At 49.9% G+C, this 17631-nt stretch overlaps 1 protein-coding gene across 1 annotated transcript; it reads left to right on the top strand.

Moving 5' to 3' along the window:
* Nucleotides 1-832: 832 nt before the first annotated feature.
* On the top strand, nt 833-16906 carry CLNS1A (chloride nucleotide-sensitive channel 1A). Its single transcript, XM_048495095.1, has 7 exons — nt 833-1026; nt 2758-2894; nt 4522-4638; nt 6699-6809; nt 11942-12115; nt 14619-14706; nt 16341-16906. The coding sequence occupies exons 1-6, from the start codon at nt 908-910 to the stop codon at nt 14684-14686; spliced, it is 726 nt and encodes a 241-aa protein (XP_048351052.1). The 5' UTR covers nt 833-907; the 3' UTR covers nt 14687-14706; nt 16341-16906.
* Nucleotides 16907-17631: the final 725 nt, after the last annotated feature.

The following is a 17631-nucleotide window of genomic DNA, read 5'->3' as shown; positions in this document are numbered from 1 at the left end:
AGGGTTTCCCCTGTTGCCAACCTCCTAGAATTATACCTGATCTCCAGTCTACACAAATCACTTATTAACAGTATTTATTCCACTTCTCCCCAAGAAAATGGCAGCTTTGGGATGTAGATTGGAGGGCATTATCCTTTCCTGAAGTCCTTCCCCTTCTTAAACCCTCCTCACCCCCATCCTCCTTTAAATGCCAGGTATTTCCGAAGCTGAAGATGGCAACCTGCCACAAGGGGGGTCCTAGAGATGCCCTAGGACATAGGTGTCAAAATCGTGGCCCTCCAGATGTTATGGACTACAGTTCCCATCATCCCCTGCCAGCGGCAAGGGATAATGGGAACTGTAGTCCATAACATCTGGAGGGCCACGAGTTTAACACCTGTGCCCTAGGATTACAGCGGATCTCCAGAGGAAGCACAACAGTCCCCCTGGAGAAAATGGCAGCTTTGGAGGGTGGACCAAATGGCATTATACTTAGCTGAGGTCTCTCCCCAAACCCCGCCCTCACCAGGCTTTACCCCCCAATTTCCAGGAATCTCCCGACAGAGTTGGCAACCCTCCGTGTTACACAGCTGGAACAGTCTAAAAGGGCCGCCCATTGTCATTCGGATGCTTTCCTTCACACAGACCTGGCTACTTGGACCGGAAGTAAGAAATGGAGGACTTCCCCATAGACCACGTGACTAGGGCGGGGGCTTTCCCTCTCTACCGGCCCGGATTCCATCCAATATGGCTGCCAGGGACCGAGGAAAAAGGGGTGGTCGCGTTGTGATGACGTCGCCGCCGCAGCCACGTCGCCGCAGGGAGGCGGCTTGGCGTCTCTATGGTGACCGGGGAGGAGAGAGAAGGGAGCGCTTCCGGCTGGTCTTCCGGTCGAGGCGGCCGGGATCTTTGGCGCCCAGGGCCCGCCATGAGCCTCCTGAAGCGGATCCCGCCGCCCGGCGAAGGGGTGCGGCTGCAGCAATCCGACACCGAGGCGGTGCTGGGAGGGAGAGGCCTGGGCACCGGGAGCCTCTACATCGCCGAGAGGTGACTGCGAGGCGGGGCCCGGGCCGAATGTTTTGACTGTGGTGGAGCCTCCAGCCGCAGAGGCAGTGTACCTCGTAGAGGGCGAGGCGCGGGCAGCAGGGGCAGGCCTCGGAGGTCCGGAAACCCGTCTCGGTGGGCCTTTGGGAGCTCCTTGTTTGTTTCCTGGAGGGACAGAGTGGAGCTTCCTTATGCAGGAGCAGATCGCCCCCGGGTAGAGCAAGGAAGTGAAGTTTGGGCTGTGCTGGGGCTGCCCTCGGAGCTTCCGTGCCGGGGAGGGGGGGTCGCTGGGTTGGAGGCTTTCCCGCCTCCGGGTGGGGGGAGGGTCTGAGAGGCCCCCCCCGAATCACTGCTGATTTCCAGGGTTCAGAGGCACAGTGCCCCTGGACAAAAGGGTTGCTTCAGAAGCTGGACTCAACCCAGCATGGTGTAGCGGTCAAGACCAGGTGGATTCTAATCTGGAGAACCGGGCTTGATTCCCCACTCCTCCACCTGAGTGGCAGAGGCTTATCAGGGGAACCAGGTGTGTTTCCACACTCCTACATTCCTGCTTGGTGACCTTGGGCCAGTCACAGTTCTCTCAGAACTCTCTCAGCCCCAACTGCCTCACAAGGTGTCTGTTGTGGGGAGAGAAACTTGTCAGCCACCCTGAGTCTCCTTACAGGATAGAAGGGTGGGATATAAGTCCAATATCTCCTTCTTCATTGTCAGGGCAGCACTCGAACCCAGGCCTCTGGTCGTAGGCTTGCCAACGTCCCCATGGTGGCTGGGATTCCAGCTGAGATTAGTTCCCCTGCAGAAAGCAGCTTTGGAAGGTGAACTCTCTGGCATCCCACCTCTGCTTTGGTCTCCTTCCAAACCCCACCCTCCCCCCTGAAATTCTCCAGGCTGGAGTTGGCAGCTGTCATAAGAACATAAGAACAAGCCAGCTGGATCAGACCAGAGTCCATCTAGTCCAGCTCTCTGCTACTCGCAGTGGCCCACCAGGTGCCTTTGGGAGCTCACCTGCAGGAGGTGAAAGCAATGGCCTTCTGTGGCTGCTGCTCCCGAGCACCTGGTCTGCTAAGGCATTTGCAATCTAAGATCTAGGAGGATTAAGATTGGTAGCCATAGATCAACTTCTCCTCCATAAATCTGTCCAAGCTCCTTTTTAAAGCTATCCAGGTTAGTGGCCATCACCACCTCCTGTGGCAGCATATTCCAAACACCAATCACCCGTTGCGTGAAGAAGCGTTTCCTTTTATTAGTCCTAATTCTTCCCCCCAGCATTTTCAATGAATGCCGCCTGGTTCTAGTATTGTGAGAAAGAGAGACAGAGCCCGGGGCCCTTCAAAGACTTGCAACGTTCATTCAAGCATCCCTATCAAGTTGGGAGAAGGAGGAAATCAGGAATCTTTATCTTCAATGACAGCCGCTTGCAATCTCAAAGTGTCTTACCAGTACCCTTCTGCTCCCCACAACAGGCCCCTTGTGAGGTAGGTGGAGATGAGAGAGTTCTGTGAGAACTGTGACTCCTCCAAGGTCACCCTGTACACTTCATGTGGTGGAGCTGGGAATCGAACCTGGTTCTTCAGATTAGTCTGGCTGTTGTGGGTTTTCCGGGCGGCGTGGCCAGTTTCGCCTGCATCTGTGGCTGGCATGTCCGGATTACAGTCCACCATTTTTAACCCATACATGGTGCTGACTCTCATGACTGAAAATGGGGTTCTCATCGGGTGTGTTTTCCCCCCCAAGCCGCCTGTCATGGATCGAGAACTCCGGCCTTGGCTTCTCATTGGACTACCCCACTATAAGCCTCCACGCTATTTCCCGGGACCTGACTAATTATCCGTGGGAGCATTTGTACGTCATGGTGAATGCAAAATTCGAAGGTAAGGCGTCCCTTTGGCTCTGTCGGAAGGAATCATCCTGCTGGTCAGGAGTTTTGGATTCGAATCCTTGCGTAGGTGCAAAGTATGGTGGGTCTGTTCGAGCAAGCGACTGGGATGCTGGCATAGCCCACTTCACAAGGTTAGCTTGGGGTGGTTGGGTGGAATCATCTCATGTATGGGGTGTTGTGGGGTTTCCGGCCTGGATGGACGTGTTCCAGTAGCATTTTCTCCGGACGTTTCGCCTGCATCTGTGGCTGGCATCTGCAGAGGATCTGATGGTAGGAAAGCAAGTGGAGTATATATACCTGTGGAATGTCCAGGGTGGGAGAAAGAACCATTTGCCTCTTAACAAGTGTGAAGAGTGCAATTAGCAAGCTTGATTTGCATGCGTTGGGTCGGATCCACCCATTTTAGCATATGCAAGTAACAATAAAGTTGCCAGCCACTGATGCAGGCTGTTCATTTTGTTTATATTGGGTGTTGACTAGCACTGTATTAAATAATGTCACTTTGCCTTATACATGCCAACTGCTTTGATGTAATAGGTTTTTCGCTTTGTTCCTTAGTTTAAGTTCCACTTCACTTCTACCTTATTATTTATTTGTAAAGATACGCTTGACACCATCTGAGCTCTACAAGTCGAGGGGGGGCGGCGGCATAAGATATCCAGTGTCCAGTGTATTTTTAAATGTGGCTGATATTAAGCTTTTCCCTTTCTGTGTGTTACGTTTTACCCCACTCTTCCTTGTGGAGGTTTGTGGCATTGCTCACCAATATCCCCTCCTCCATATTATTGCTACAACAGCCATGCAAGGTAGGCTGGGCTGACACTGACCTGCCCAAGGTCATCCAGTCCACTTCATTGCTGACCAGTGGCATACCGGCAGAAAATGGTGCCCGGGGCAAGACCAGAGTTTTCCGCAGGGCCCCCCCCCCACATGGAGCCTGGGGCAAGACCTGATTTTCCCACCCCCGTGGCCCCCCTTCAGGCCCCATGCAGAAGCTCCGGGAAGCCGCTCACCACCATCCTCTGCCTCCTTGGGACGCCTACTGGCCAAGCGGGGGATGTGCCCCAAATTTGCTCCCTCCCCCCAAATTGTGCCTCTGCTTCCTCGGGCCTGGTGCCCAGCAGGCCCAAAGATGGCAAGAGCCCCGGCATGGAGGGAGCCTCTGGGCGCTGCACCACAGAAGAGGCTGGGCGCAAGGACCCGGCCAGCATTCACCCCTGTGACCAGATGGCGTGCGCTTGGGGACATTTGACACCTCATGTCCCCATAGGCGATACGCCCCTGTTGCTGAGTAACCTTTGTACTCTGGTCTCCTGATTCCAACACTCACCACTGCAGCATGCTGGCTCTTCATGTCCATCTGAAGTGACGCAGATGAGATTCTGGCCAACTGGTTCCCTCCCGAACAAGAGGACAAGGAGCAGGATCTACCACACCACAGCCACACAGCCTGGAAAACCCACCACAACCATTCGCTCCTGAGCTCACAGCGGGTTTTGCTCGGTCTTTCTTGTGTGCCGGTTGCGCCTTGGCCCAAATGTGCATATCACCCATCAAAGCAGCGAGCCCAAATGTTTCAGGTTTTGTGACCGACAGCCTATCTTTTGATCCCTTTGCAGAAGAATCGAAAGAGTCCCCCATGGGCGACGGGGAGCAGGAAGAGGAGGAAGAGGACAGTGACGATGAGCTGGAGCCTATTTCAGAGTTCAGATTCATACCCAGCGACAAGTCGGCCCGTAAGTAGGAAGTTGAGTGGCGTCGCAGTCTTGCTCTGGAACCCACGACTGTGTTGTGGGGAACAACTCGGCCACTAGAATTGGACCGCAGTTGCTGCTAATAAGGTAGAAAATACAATCACTAACACAGCGTAGGAGTATGTCCTTGCATGACATCAGGTCATTTTTGATGTCTTGCATGACATCAGCTATCAGTCACAGACCAGGAAAGGGATTTGGGCGTCTTAGTTGATAGTTCCATGGGAATGTCAACTCAATGCATGGCAGCTGTGAAAAAGGGAAACTCTATGCTGGGGATCATTAGGAAAGGAATTGATAATAATCCTGCAAGGATTGTCACGCCCTTATATAAAGCCGTGGTGCGACTGCACTTGGAGTACTGTGTTCAGTTCTGGTCGCCACATCTTAAAAAGGATATCGAAGAGATAGAAAAAGTGCAGAGAAGGGCAACGAGGATGATTGAAGGACTGGAGCACCTTCCCTATGAGGAGAGGTTGCAGCGTTTGGGACTCTAGTCTGGAGAGGAGACGTCTGAGGGGGGATATGATTGAAGTCTATAAAATTATGCATGGGGTAGAAAATGTTGACAGAGAGAAATTTTTCTCTCTTTCTCACAATACTAGAACCAGGGGGCATTCATTGAAAATGCTGGGGGGAAGAATGAGGCCTAATAAAAGGAAACACTTCTTCACGCAACGTGTGATTGGTGTTTGGAATATGCTGCCACAGGAGGTGGTGATGGCCACTAACCTGGATGGCTTTAAAAAGGGCTTGGACAGATTTATGGAGGAGAAGTTGATCTATGGCTACCAATCTTGATCCTCCTTGATCTGAGATTGCAAATGCCTTAGCAGACCAGATGCTCAGGAGCAGCAGCAGCAGAAGGCCGTTGCTTTCACATCCTGCATGTGAGCTCCCAAAGGCACCTGGTGGGCCACTGCGAGTAGCAGAATGCTGGACTAGATGGACTCTGGTCTGATCCAGCAGGCTAGTTCTTATGTTCTTATGTTCTTATTTTTGAGTCATGGTGACCCTGTGAATCAGTGGTAAGACATCACCAGGAATATTGTGTACAGTTCTGGCCACTGCAATTCAAGAGGTATATTGACAAGCTGGAACGGGTCCAGAGGAGGGCGACCAACATGGTCAAAGGTCTGGAATCCATGCCCTATGAGGAGAGACTTAGGGAGCTGGGGATATTTAGTTTGGTGAAGAGAAGGTTAAGAGGTGACATGATAGCCATGTTTAGATATTTGAAGGGACGTCACGTTGGTGAGGGAGCAAGCTTGTTTTCTGCTGCTGCAGAGACTACGACCAGGAGTCATGGGTTCAAGGTGCAGGAAAAGAGATTCCACCTAAACATCAGGAAGAACTTCCTGACCGTCAGGGCTGTTTGACAGTGGAACGCACTGCCTGGGAGTGTGATGGAGTCTCCTTCTGTGGAGGTTTTTAAAGAAGAAGAAGAAGAGTTTGGATTTATATCCCCCCTTTCTCTCCTGCAGGAGACTGAAAGGGGCTTACAATCTCCTTTCCCTTCCCCCCTCACAACAAACACCCTGTGAGGTAGGTGGGGCTGAGAGAGCTCAGAAGAACTGTGACTAGCCCAAGGTCACCCAGCTGGCGTGTGTGGGAGTGCACAGGCTAATCTGAATTCCCCAGATAAGCCTCCACAGCTCAGGTGGCAGAGCTGGGAATCAAACCCGGTTCTTCCAGATTAGATACACAAGCTCTTAACCTCCTACGCCACAGAAGGTTGGCTGGCCATCTGTCAGGAGCGCTTTGATTGTGTGTTCCTGCATTGCAGGGGGTTGGGCTGGATGGCCCTGGGGGTCTCTTCCAACTAGGATTCTAGGATTCTATGATACTTTCTTCCACCACTAAATGCTGACTCAGTCGCCCTCTAAGCACAGTCCTTCTGCATGTTGACTGAACGCTTGGGGTACGAGAACTGACACAGACGCACCAGCTGAGACGAGGCAGTTTCACACGGTTCTCTCTCAGCCCGTCAACTTACTGTTTGTGCTTGCGTGTGTGTGTGTTTTTTTTTTTTTTTTAACCAGTGGAAGCCATGTTCTCCGCGATGTGTGAATGCCAAGCCCTGCACCCGGATCCTGAAGATGAGGACTCCGACAACAACTACGATGGTGATGAGTACGACGTGGAGGCCCACGGTTAGTGGAGCGTTGGTGGACCCGGAGTTCACCCTGTTGCCTTATGGACTAGACTTCCCATCTAGGGCTTCGCCAGCATGGCCAATTGGCCATGCTGGCAGGGGCTGATGGGAATTGTAGTCCATAACATCTGGAGTGCCAAAGGTTCGCCACCACTGCCCTAGGAAGTAGCTCTTTTGCATTTTCCCCAAAGTGAAAAAAGTCAAAGTGATCTTTGTGGCAGTCCTTTATCTGGTTCTGGTGGGTTTTCCTGACAGTGTGGCCGTGGTCTGGTGAATGCAATACTACTGCTGCTGCAGGGCATGAATATTTGAATCATTCCCCTGGACTGATAAGCCCCACCTGCAATACAATACTATCAACCACATATTTGCATAGCGAGTTCCACCCCAACACTTACTGATTGGCTCCCCACCCTGGGACATGGACAATATCTACCCCAAACATTTCCTTCTCTCTGGACACAACAACAACAACACAAGCCTTTATTGGCATATAAAACAGGACAAAATTTTAAAACAAAACAAGGTTAAGAAATGCAGTTAAAACTACTAACTTCCAGTCTAAAATTTGCAACAGTTTCACAAAAGAGCACATCAGAGCTGTTCAGGAGATTGGGCATCTTATAACACTCCTGCCACTGAGAACGTTGCAAGAAAATGGAATTCATGTATTTCACGCGTATCTTATTGTATTTAGGGCATAGAAACAAAGAATGGTCAAGTGTTTCAACTGTAGTCCTATCAAATAAACAAACTCTTTTAGAACGTTCCATATTCTTAAATCTTCCCTCCAGCAGAGCTGATGGCAGCACATTACATCTTGCAGTAGCCAAGGCTCTTCCCTGGGTGGGATTAATCAGCAGACGAAGATATGCTGCCATAATTCCACGCTCGCATGGGATTAATAATGTAGTCGGAGAACAGGTTGTCTTGGCAGCAAGAGTCAAATTATGAAAATCAAGATCCAAGAGCCTATTCTTAACTAGTCTGAAGGCTTCCACCTTTGTGAGCATACAGAGTGATTCCAAGGGGAAACTTCTCTCTGGACACAGTGTGTAACAGACTTCTCTCTGTGATACACCTCTGAAGATGCCAGCCACAGACGCAGGCGAAACGTTAGGAACAAGATCCACCAGACCATGGCCAAACAGCCCGGAAAACCCACCAGAACCAGTTGAATCCGGCCGTCAAACCCTTCAACAATACATAGTCATTTATCTGTTCCTTTTAAACCATTCCTTGCCTTTGGTCCATAGCAGGTTAGGAACTTTTTTATTAAAGTATTTATCACAGTGATCCATGCAACAGTCACCCACATGTATCAAACAATCCAGCATTAAGAACCAGGCTTTTGGAAGAACTATATGCTTGGTCAATCATTCATTACGCATTGTTGAAGACTCCCTCTCTCCCTCCCTCCCTCCCTCTCTCTCTCTCTCTCTCTCTCTCTCTCTCTCTCTCTCTCATGGTTTTTCAGTATATTTCTGGGTATCGATCTGCTTCAGAATTAGATCGAGACTGATCTGTCAATGAATGTTAGCCAGGACAAGTCAAACTGGTCCCCTCTGATTTAGAGGCAATATATTTTTGGTGGGCACAAACAGCACATAGGTATTGTATTATGCGCTGCCTGCGAGTCTCCTGCAGCATCTATTAGAGATGGGTCGTTGAATGGATCCTTATGCCGAGCTCCGATAACATGGGTGAGAGCCAGCGTGGTGTAGTGGTTAAAAGCAGGTGAATTCTAATGTGGAGACCCCGGTTTGATTTCCCGCTCCTCCACCTGAATAGTACAGGCTTATCTGGTGAACCAGGTGTGTTTCCGCACTCCTACATTCCTGCTGGGTGACCTTGGGCTAGTCACAGTTCTCTCAGAACTCTCTCAGCCTCACCCACCTCACAAGGGGTCTGTTGTGGGGAGAGGAAGGGAAAGGAGCTTGTCAGCCACCTTGAGTCTTTTTGCAGGAGAGAAAGGTGAAGTATAAATCCAAACTCTTCTTCGTTTCGAACCACGCAGATCTTACCATGCCTAGCATACCTTGGAAGCATGTAGGCTTATGCACCTGTTACTGATAAAAAATAATACTTTGGTCTCTCTTTCTCGTGATCGCATAATGCCTTCTCTGAGCCTGTGAATCCTGGCAGCTAAAAAGATAAAGGAACTTATCTTTTCCCATTGAGCTAAACACCCTGACCAGGATCTAAGAGCTATTTTGGGCATATCCAAAGCCTTCTGTTTACTACCCTGGCATCAGAGCTTGGCGCCGTGTCATAAGGAGCTTTTGAAACAGCAGAGTAAGTTATTGTGATGACTTGGCGTGAATGGGTGTCCCTTTGTGTTTTGAACAGAGGCACTTAGTTAGACCAGATCTTTTCCCCCATCCCTGCTGATGACCCTTAGTCACGGACGAATGCATCCTGTCTCTCTGAAAAGACGAGGAGTTTGGATTCATAAACCCTCTTTCTGTCGTGTAAGGAGACTCAAAGGGGCTGACAGTCTCCTTTCCTCCCCCCACAACAAACACCCTGTGAGGTAGGTGGGGCTGAGAGAGCTCTGAAGAACTGCGACTCGCCCAAAGTCACCCAGCTGGCATGTGTTGGAGTGCACAGCCAATCTAGTTCACCAGATAAGCCTCCACAGCTCACGTGGCAGAGCGGGGAGTCAAACCCGATTCTCCAGATTAGAGTGCACCTGCTCTTAACCACTGCGCCACGCTAGCTCTGCCACAGAGGCTAACCCCAATTCCTGATTCTTTACCGGAACAAAGCAAAGCAAAGCCTTTATTGGCATACATAGAACAACAGCAACAAAACACAACAAACATAAAAAATTTAAAAGGCAAAAAGGATAACCTCAGATAAATACATATTATTACTGGCTCTGAATTATTTCCATAACAAAGCTTGCAACCTCTTCACAAAAAAAACAGAATCAGAATTGTTCAACAAGAGAAATAATCTAATCTAATCTGTTAACTCAGATTGGAAGAGAGGGTGTAGATTGACATATTTAGATCTAATTTTAGCAAATTTAGTGCAATGTAATAGCTGGTGAGCCAATGTTTCGACTACCTTAGAGTTACAGCTACACAACCTTTTAGATTTTTCCAGGTTATTAAACCTGCCATGTAGTAAGGCAGATGGCATAACATTGAAACTAGCAATTGTGAAGGCTCTCCTTGAGCAGGGGTTAGTTAGAAAATATAAGTAGTGGGCCATACGACCCTGCTCAAATGGAATTAAAAATTGTGTGGGAGAGCAAGTTCTTTTAGCTGCTAGATACAGTTCTGCAAATTCCCAATCTAAGAGACGGCCTTGGAGTAGTTTGTACGCTTCTGAGCAGGAAAGAGAGTAGAGTGATTTTACCGGAACCCTTATTCAAGTATTGAATTATCTTCTCCGTTTTGTTTTTCCTCTCCCAATTTTAAAAAAGTGTGTGTTTGTGTGTGTATCCATTTGGTGCTTAAATCTGGAACCGAGAGCTCTGCCTTCAACATAGTTTCAGGAGCGGTGGCTGAGTTGGTTTGCAGCAGACGAGCTAGATTTGATTCTAGCTGCCCCTTAGAAGACAGAGCAGGTTTTGAGGGTCTGAGCTTTTGAACGGCAGAGCTCCCTCGGTCGAAGGCTTTTGACCGTCCAAAGCTCGTATTCCAAAAAATCACGTTGGCCTCTGATGAGTTCTACTGGAATCGGAAAAACTCTTGTTTCACACAAAGTTGTTAGTTTGGTCAGTTGAGATGCTGTGATTGAGAAAATTGTTTGCTTCCGCATTAGAATTAGTCACAAACGAACATGAGACTTGGTTCCGGTGGGTTTTCCGGGCTGTGTGGCCGTGGTCTGGTAGATCTTTTTTGAATTTTAAAATACTTTACTGAGAGTTTAAAAGAAGTTACAAAACTAAAAAAAAAGAAGTATTAGAAGAGAAAATTAAAAAAAAATGAATCTGTACAGATTTAGTCTTGTTTTATACATTTTCTCTCTGTATAAGCTTCAGTTTCATTAACGTTATCAATTCATTCATTGCATAATCAACATTTAATACAGAACGAAAATCGTCATATAACACAGAACAAAGCAGGAGAAAGTATGTATATTTATGTATTTATAAAAACGGTGATGTTATGAGAAAGGAGAAGAGGGGAGAGGGGGAAGAAAAGTAGAGCAGGAAGGGGATCAGAAAAATAAAAAAGAAGGAAAGAAAAAAAACACCTATGTTGACCTCCTTCAACAATAGATCTATGATCTTTTAATGTTTCAATTAATATAAATTAAAAAGCTAACTTTAATTGTCATGTTCTCTTGAATGTCAATAACTGTCATCCTTATCCTTAGTCTAAAGAGAAACCTTAGTCTAAAGAGTGGTCTGGTGGATCTTGTTCCTAACGTTTCGCCTGCATCTGTCATCTTCAGAGGTGTATCACAGAGAGAAGTCTGTTACGCACTGTGTCCAGTGAGAAGGGAATATTTGGGGTATATATTGTCCATGTCCCAAGGTGGGGAACCAATCAGTAAGTGTTTGGGTGGAACTTGCTATGCAAAGGTGTGGTTAATAGTATTGTGTTGCGGGTGGGGGTTGAAAGCCTTCGACAATACATTGAATATGAGAGTTATCTTTAGTTTTCATGCGCTGCCTTTATCAAAACAGTTGTTTTGTGTATTGTTGATACATGGTACTTTGATACAAGAGCTTTTATGCCAAAAGGTATCTGTGCTTTCAGACTTTCAAACAGATGCGGGCAGCAGGGCTAGGTAGCCGTTAGGATCCATTCCGCACCAAAGCAGGGCAAAGTAGGCGCCGGGACCCAGGTGGAGCAACACACAGTCTACTAACATCTTTATGTGAAACAAGAGCATAGCTCTCTTAAACCTGCATTCCAGGTTTTGCCTTCCGATTTTTGTTGTTGAAGAAAAGTCACAAAACAAATTGATGGAGAAGGCAAACCAGTGAACTTGGTCACGCAAGAAGCCGGGCGGGTTGAATAAGGCTGGACCAGAGTCAACAAGATCCTTTGTCAACCGGCCTTTGTCAACCAACATGAACCATCAGAGCTAGGTTGTTCCGTGTGCAGACGCTGCTGTGTTGGACTGTCAGCTAAGGAGCTGTCTTTGGGGCTGTCTTTTTCCCTGCAGAGAGGGGTCAAGGCGACATCCCATCGTTCTGTACGTACGAAGAAGGCCTCTCTCACTTAACAGCCGAGGGCCAGGCGACCCTGGAGAGACTGGAGGGCATGCTGGCGCAGTCGATCAGCACCCAGTACCACATGGCTGGGGTCCGGACGGAAGATTCCATCAGAGATTTCGAAGGTGGGGAATCAGACTTGCGTTGCTGCGTGCTGAATTCAGGAAGCGCAGCATGGTTTTGAGGTGGCCGTGTTATAGCCAGAAAGACAGCCAGCGTGGTTTAGTGCAGTGGTGGCGAACCTGTGGCACGGATGCCAGAGGTGGCACTCAGCGCTCTCTGTGGGCATGCGCAAACAGAGCCCCCCCCCCCCTCCCGCCCACATATACATCTAGGCTGGCCTGGGCCCCTGGGCTCAATTATTAGCATTAAACCTAAGACTTAGTTTTGGGGAATCAGTGGAGGTAACCCTGTTAAGCGCTGTTAAACCCCACTGATTTTCATGCGAAGAACTAAAGTGCGATCCTTTACCTGGGAGTAAGCTCGGATGCTGGCAATGGGGCTTGCTTCTGAGTAAACCCTCCTAGGGTCGTGATTCACCCGTTGGAAGAGTTGCACGGTTGCTTCAAAGGAAAGCCACTGACTACCACCAGGCTTACTCCCGAGTAACGCACACCTTGGAGCCAACCTTTTTTTCTAAAGTAAAACCTCAGCATTCAGGTTAAATTGCCGTGTTGGCACTTTGCGATAAATAAGCGGGTTTGAGGTTGCAATTTGGGCACTCGGTCTCGAAAAGGTTCGCCATCACTGGTATAGTGCTTAAGAGAAGGTGGATTCCAATCTGGAGAACCGGGTTTGATTCCCCACTCCTCCACCTGAGTGGCGGAGGCTTATCTGGTGAACCAGATGTGTTTCCACACTCCTACATTCCTGCTGGGTGACCTTGGGCTAGTACCAGTTCTTTGGAACTCTCAGCCCCACCTACCTCAGAAGGTGTCCGTTGTGGGGAGAGGAGCTTGTAAGCCACCTTGGGTCTCCTTAGAGGAGAGAAAGATGGGGTATAAATCCAAACTCTTCTTCTTGTTCTTCTGAGCTTGCTTTAAATGCTGGAAATGCACAGGAGATGTTTGCGGAAGGCCAATCTGCCTTCTTGGCTGAGGGGCAAAGCTTAAAAAAATCTCGGTAAGCAAATAAGACTTTTTAACAGGAGCTAAACGGCTGAACTGTGACAGTGACGGAGAAATTTCTTGCGTTTGCAAGCAGTCTCATACAAGAAACTGCCTCTCAAGGGCTTGCAAACATAAGCCTTTCACAGATTTCAGAGGTAGGTCAGAATAGTACTGGGGGGTGGAATTATATATCACTTTCCCACTGCCTATGTTCTTGCCATGTTTCTGGGATGCAGAACACCCTGGGGCTGGAACACCCTCCCGTAGCATTCAGACCTTTGCCCTCCGTAATCTCTTTGCAAATGGGAATGTCCCAGCAGCAGTGGCGTAGGAGGTTAAGAACTCGTGTATCTAATCTGGGGGAACCGGGTTTGATTCCCAGCTCTGCCGCCTGAGCTGTGGAGGCTTATCTGGGGGATTCAGATTAGCCTGTGCACTCCCACACGCCAGCTGGGTGACCTTGGGCGAGTCACAGCTTCTCGGAGCTCTCTCAGCCCCACCCACCTCACAGGGTGTTTGTTGTGAAGGGGGAAGGGCAAGGAGATTGTCAGCCCCTTTGAGTCTCCTGCAGGAGAGAAAGGGGGGATATAAAGCCAAACTCTTCTTCTTCCTTGTAGCCGAGTGCCTGTCTACAGGCCGTTGCTGTAAGGAGCTGGATGTTGAACATTGGTTAAAAAAACTGGTTTCTCCTTCAGGGTCTCCAGAGTCCCAGTGTCTTGAGCCAGTAGGTTTTTTTTTAAAAAGGAACAGTTTTTAAAAAGAAGTTTCAAAGTATTTCCTTGGCGGGGCAGGCGGGAGTTCCAAGATGGGATCATATGGGATATTAGAAGAACAATTTCTCTCTCATTCAGTGACTTATCCGGTGTGCTCTGTTCATGGTTTCTGCTCGGTTTGTGGAAGAGGGTCCCACAATTTGGGTTAAGCAGTAACCCTTCTAGCCCAGTGATGGTGAACCTTTTTGAAACCAAGTGCCCAAATTGCAACCCAAAACCCACTTACTTATCGCAAAGTGCCAACCCGGCAATTTAACCTGAATGCTGAGGTTTTAGTTTAGAAAAAAATGGTTGGCTCCCTCTTCCTCTGCTCCCACCCGCTCAAGCAGGGGCCAGCCTGCTCTAGCCCCCAGCAAGTCCCATGCGCACCGCTCTGTGCCTCTCTAGCATCTCTGCCTCCCCAGGCAGCAGCCACCTGGCGCACAAGCACCCGGCCCGCCAGCCGAGTCCTCCCTGCTCACCGCGGTGCATGCACGTCATGCTCAGTGGCCCAGACCAGCCTAGATGTGTGTGTGGGGGTGTGTGTGTGATTTTCCGCCCCCCATGATGAACTCTGTGTGTGCGTGCCCACAGAGAGGGCTCCGAGTGCCACCTCTGGCACCCGTGCCATAGGTTCGCCATCACTGTTCTAGCCTCTTCGGACCTACAGCTGCATGGTACTTGAAGTAACAGACTGTTACCAGCAGGGGGTGTCAGTTCCTCAGTGGTCTGCCATTTTGCCCACGGCTCTTTGCTTTGGCTTCTAGATGGAATGGAGGTGGACTCGTCGCCAGCTGTTGCCGGGCAATTTGAAGATGCGGATGTTGACCATTGAGGATGCGGGCGGCCGTTAAGGTTTGCATCCCTCATTTTCTCCCTCGTGTAAAGCGGTTTATCTGCTCCCCACCCCATCCCGAGCCTCGGAGCTCACTAACCAAATGTAGAAATCCATTCTCCGTCCAAATGGCTTCAATAATCTACTTTACAAAATACATACAATAGGAAGAAGGACAATATTTTGGTGGTCTTTCTCTCTACACTGCGTGGGGATCTTGTGTGTCCAGAGGCATAGGTGGGGGGGGTGCCCCTGGGGCAACCCCAACTCCGGGCGGCCCCCCCCCCAGTGCCTTATTTACCTTAGCCAGTTGAAGCTCCGCTGACTGAAGGAGCAGAGGGGGGCCCAGCGGCAGCCTCACCAGGCTGCTCCTTCAGTGGGCGGAGGCTCCACCAGTTGAAGGAGCAACGGAGCCAGGCCGAGGGGCGCCCGGCAGCAGCCCCACCAGGCCGCCCCTCAGGAAAGAAAGCAGGGAGGGAGGGGCCGCTGCTATGCCTTCATATTTTTTTTTGTGCGTGCCCCCCTTGGCTTACACCAGGACACGTGACCCCATATGTCCCTGTGGGCGCTATGTGTGCATGCGTGCGCCAGCCATCCCTTGGCCTACATCCCACGTCTTCCAGGGGGAAGGATTCACCTGCTCCTGCAACCATCAGCTCAGCGCCCTGGCACGCCGCTGCACCAGGAGAATCTGTACCCAAGCGTATGTGGCAGTGGAAGGCTGCCATATTTCAAAGCAGCACTTGCTGATGGTCTAGGGCAGCCATTCTCAACTAGGGTTCCGTGGTACCCTGGGGTGCCGTGAGCATGTCCCAGGGGTACCGTGGCAACACTACCGCCCCCCCCCCCCCCTCATTTTTGTGGTGTCTCCCACCGGCGCCAGCAAGGACATGGAGCTGGCCCATGGGGCAGGGCCTGCCACAAGGTCAGCAGCCACCCCCCCCCCCCCCCAGTGCTTCCCTTCACCCTGGGAGGGGACGGTGGGGGGTATGGCAAGCAGGGGCAATGGGATGGGAAGGTGGAGGGTGGCGGCGGGGGTACCGTGAGATATGAAGAGTGAGGTCAAGGGTACCCTGACCTCGAAAAGGTTGGGAAGCACTGCTCTAGGGGCATCTGGCAGCGTTTGTATAAGCCGGGGAGAAAAATTGCAGGAAAATTAGTCCTGCTTTAAATTAGTTCTGCATTCCACTGAACGGGGGAAGGGGAGTTAGGCTACTATTTGCCAAGCAGAGTGAAGATGTTGTGCCAACTACTCAATCTGGGGCAGAGAAGCCAGGAGTTCCTTTGAGCAAGATGTGGTCCTTCTCCGGGCCTATGGCTCTGCTCCCACGTCTGTTTAATTTCCTGCACTTTCCACGTTGCTGCTCTTCGCCCAGATAGAACACGTTTTAATGTGACACTCTAAACTTGCGATATGCTCTAAATAGACGCCGTCCAGAATCCACCAACAAACTTGCATGATTGAGCCTAGTGTTTTGAGGTTCCTCCGGGTGCAATTGAGGGAGGGGTCCGTGCCCGCCACAAAGCAAGGTCTGTCTTGACTCGGTGGCGACAGACGGCTTCACCCTGCTGTGTGACTGCCAATGGGCACTGGTGACTTTTGAAAAGGGCAAACCCCAGCCGCGCCTGAACTCTTTTATCTTGTGCCTTTCAGATACTTCTCGCAGCTTTCCAGAGTGGGCTCTGCAGGCTTGACTCCACGGGACTTATCCTTTCTGTATTACCGGCCCAAACGTGGAGGTTTAGGCCTATCAACGCTTTTTAGAGATGCGCTTATAAAAACACCCTTGATATTGTGGGATTGCTTACTTTGTTTCTTAAATTCAGGAGGGTCGTGAGACCTCGCGTGGCTTAATAATCGTGGCCTGCTAGCGTGCGGCCTTTATGAGAGTGCTGGAAGTTAAGGAATAAAGTTGCCTTTAGAACAGAGTTCTAGATTGTCCTAGAATTTCCCCCCGTATTTTTGTGCCTCCTTTTCCACCGGGATGGAAACGCTGCCGCAGAGACGCGCCGCGTAGCAGGGGCTGCAGATCGAAAGCATCGCGATCTCTCCCCTTCTCCGAGGAATTAGGTCGCCCAATCAGATGATCTGGTCTATCATGGCTTTCACAGTGCATTTCGCTTAGAGGACCCACCTGTGCTGTCCCAGGAATGAGAACCTTCTCGTGTCTTTGCTACAAACAAAAACGGTTCAATAAATATAATTTTTTTAGAATCTTACCACTTGGCTGTTTCTTGCAATATTCTTTCCCTGGGCCTCAGAGGATTCTTTCTCCCCCACTTGAGCTTTAATTCATCGTCCTTTCTGATGCACCGCCGATCGGGTAGGGTGGTCGAGGGAAATGGCTTTCTCACAATTGCCTCTCCACCACGCCCAAATAGAAAGCAAATCCTCCCCACCACTACAGATGACTGCTTGGGAAGCAAGGGGTAGGGAGGATCGGCTGCAAACTTTCCCAGAATCAAATTCTAACTGCTTAAAAGAGGGTTTCTCTTGGTACTGCTAGAAAGAGCATGTCCTCTTGAGTCTTGGAGGGGTGGATACACATTTAGGCAGAATATAGAATTTCTCTTCCTTAGAAGAAGAGTAGTAGTAGTTCGGATTTATACCCAACTTTCTCTCCTGTAAGAAGACTCAAGATGACTGACGAGCTCCTTTCCCTCCCTCTCCCCACAACAGCCACCTCGTGAGGTGGGTGGGGCTGAGAGAGTTCCAAAGAACTGTGACTAGCCAAAGGTCACCCAGCAGGAATGCAGGAGTGCAGAAATGCATCCGGTTCATCAGATAAGCCTCTGCCACTCAGGTGGAGGAGTGGGGAATCAAACCTGGTTCTCCAGATCCGAATCCACCTGCTCCTGGTACAGCTAACAACTGAGTCTTTGCAATCAGAGCCTGTTCTTCCCTGTTTGTCTTCTGTTGCCCAGCTCCGTAGGTGGAAGGCAAG

This window comes from Sphaerodactylus townsendi, linkage group LG04 (assembly GCF_021028975.2).
Source record: "Sphaerodactylus townsendi isolate TG3544 linkage group LG04, MPM_Stown_v2.3, whole genome shotgun sequence".
In the NCBI taxonomy this organism is placed as follows: Eukaryota; Metazoa; Chordata; class Lepidosauria; order Squamata; family Sphaerodactylidae; genus Sphaerodactylus; species Sphaerodactylus townsendi.
The sequence above is the reverse complement of the archived record's forward strand: the minus strand, read 5'-3'. Positions and strand labels throughout refer to the sequence as shown.

Excerpts from the sequence above, each read along its gene's own strand:
- CLNS1A (XM_048495095.1), top strand. The coding sequence starts at position 908 with ATGAGCCTCCTGAAGCGGATCCCGCCGCCCGGCGAAGGGGTGCGGCTG. Across the intron at positions 4,639-6,698 it reads ACCCAGCGACAAGTCGGCCC|TGGAAGCCATGTTCTCCGCG; the intron begins GTAAGTAGGAAG and ends TTTTTTAACCAG. Across the intron at positions 12,116-14,618 it reads TTCCATCAGAGATTTCGAAG|ATGGAATGGAGGTGGACTCG; the intron begins GTGGGGAATCAG and ends TTTGGCTTCTAG.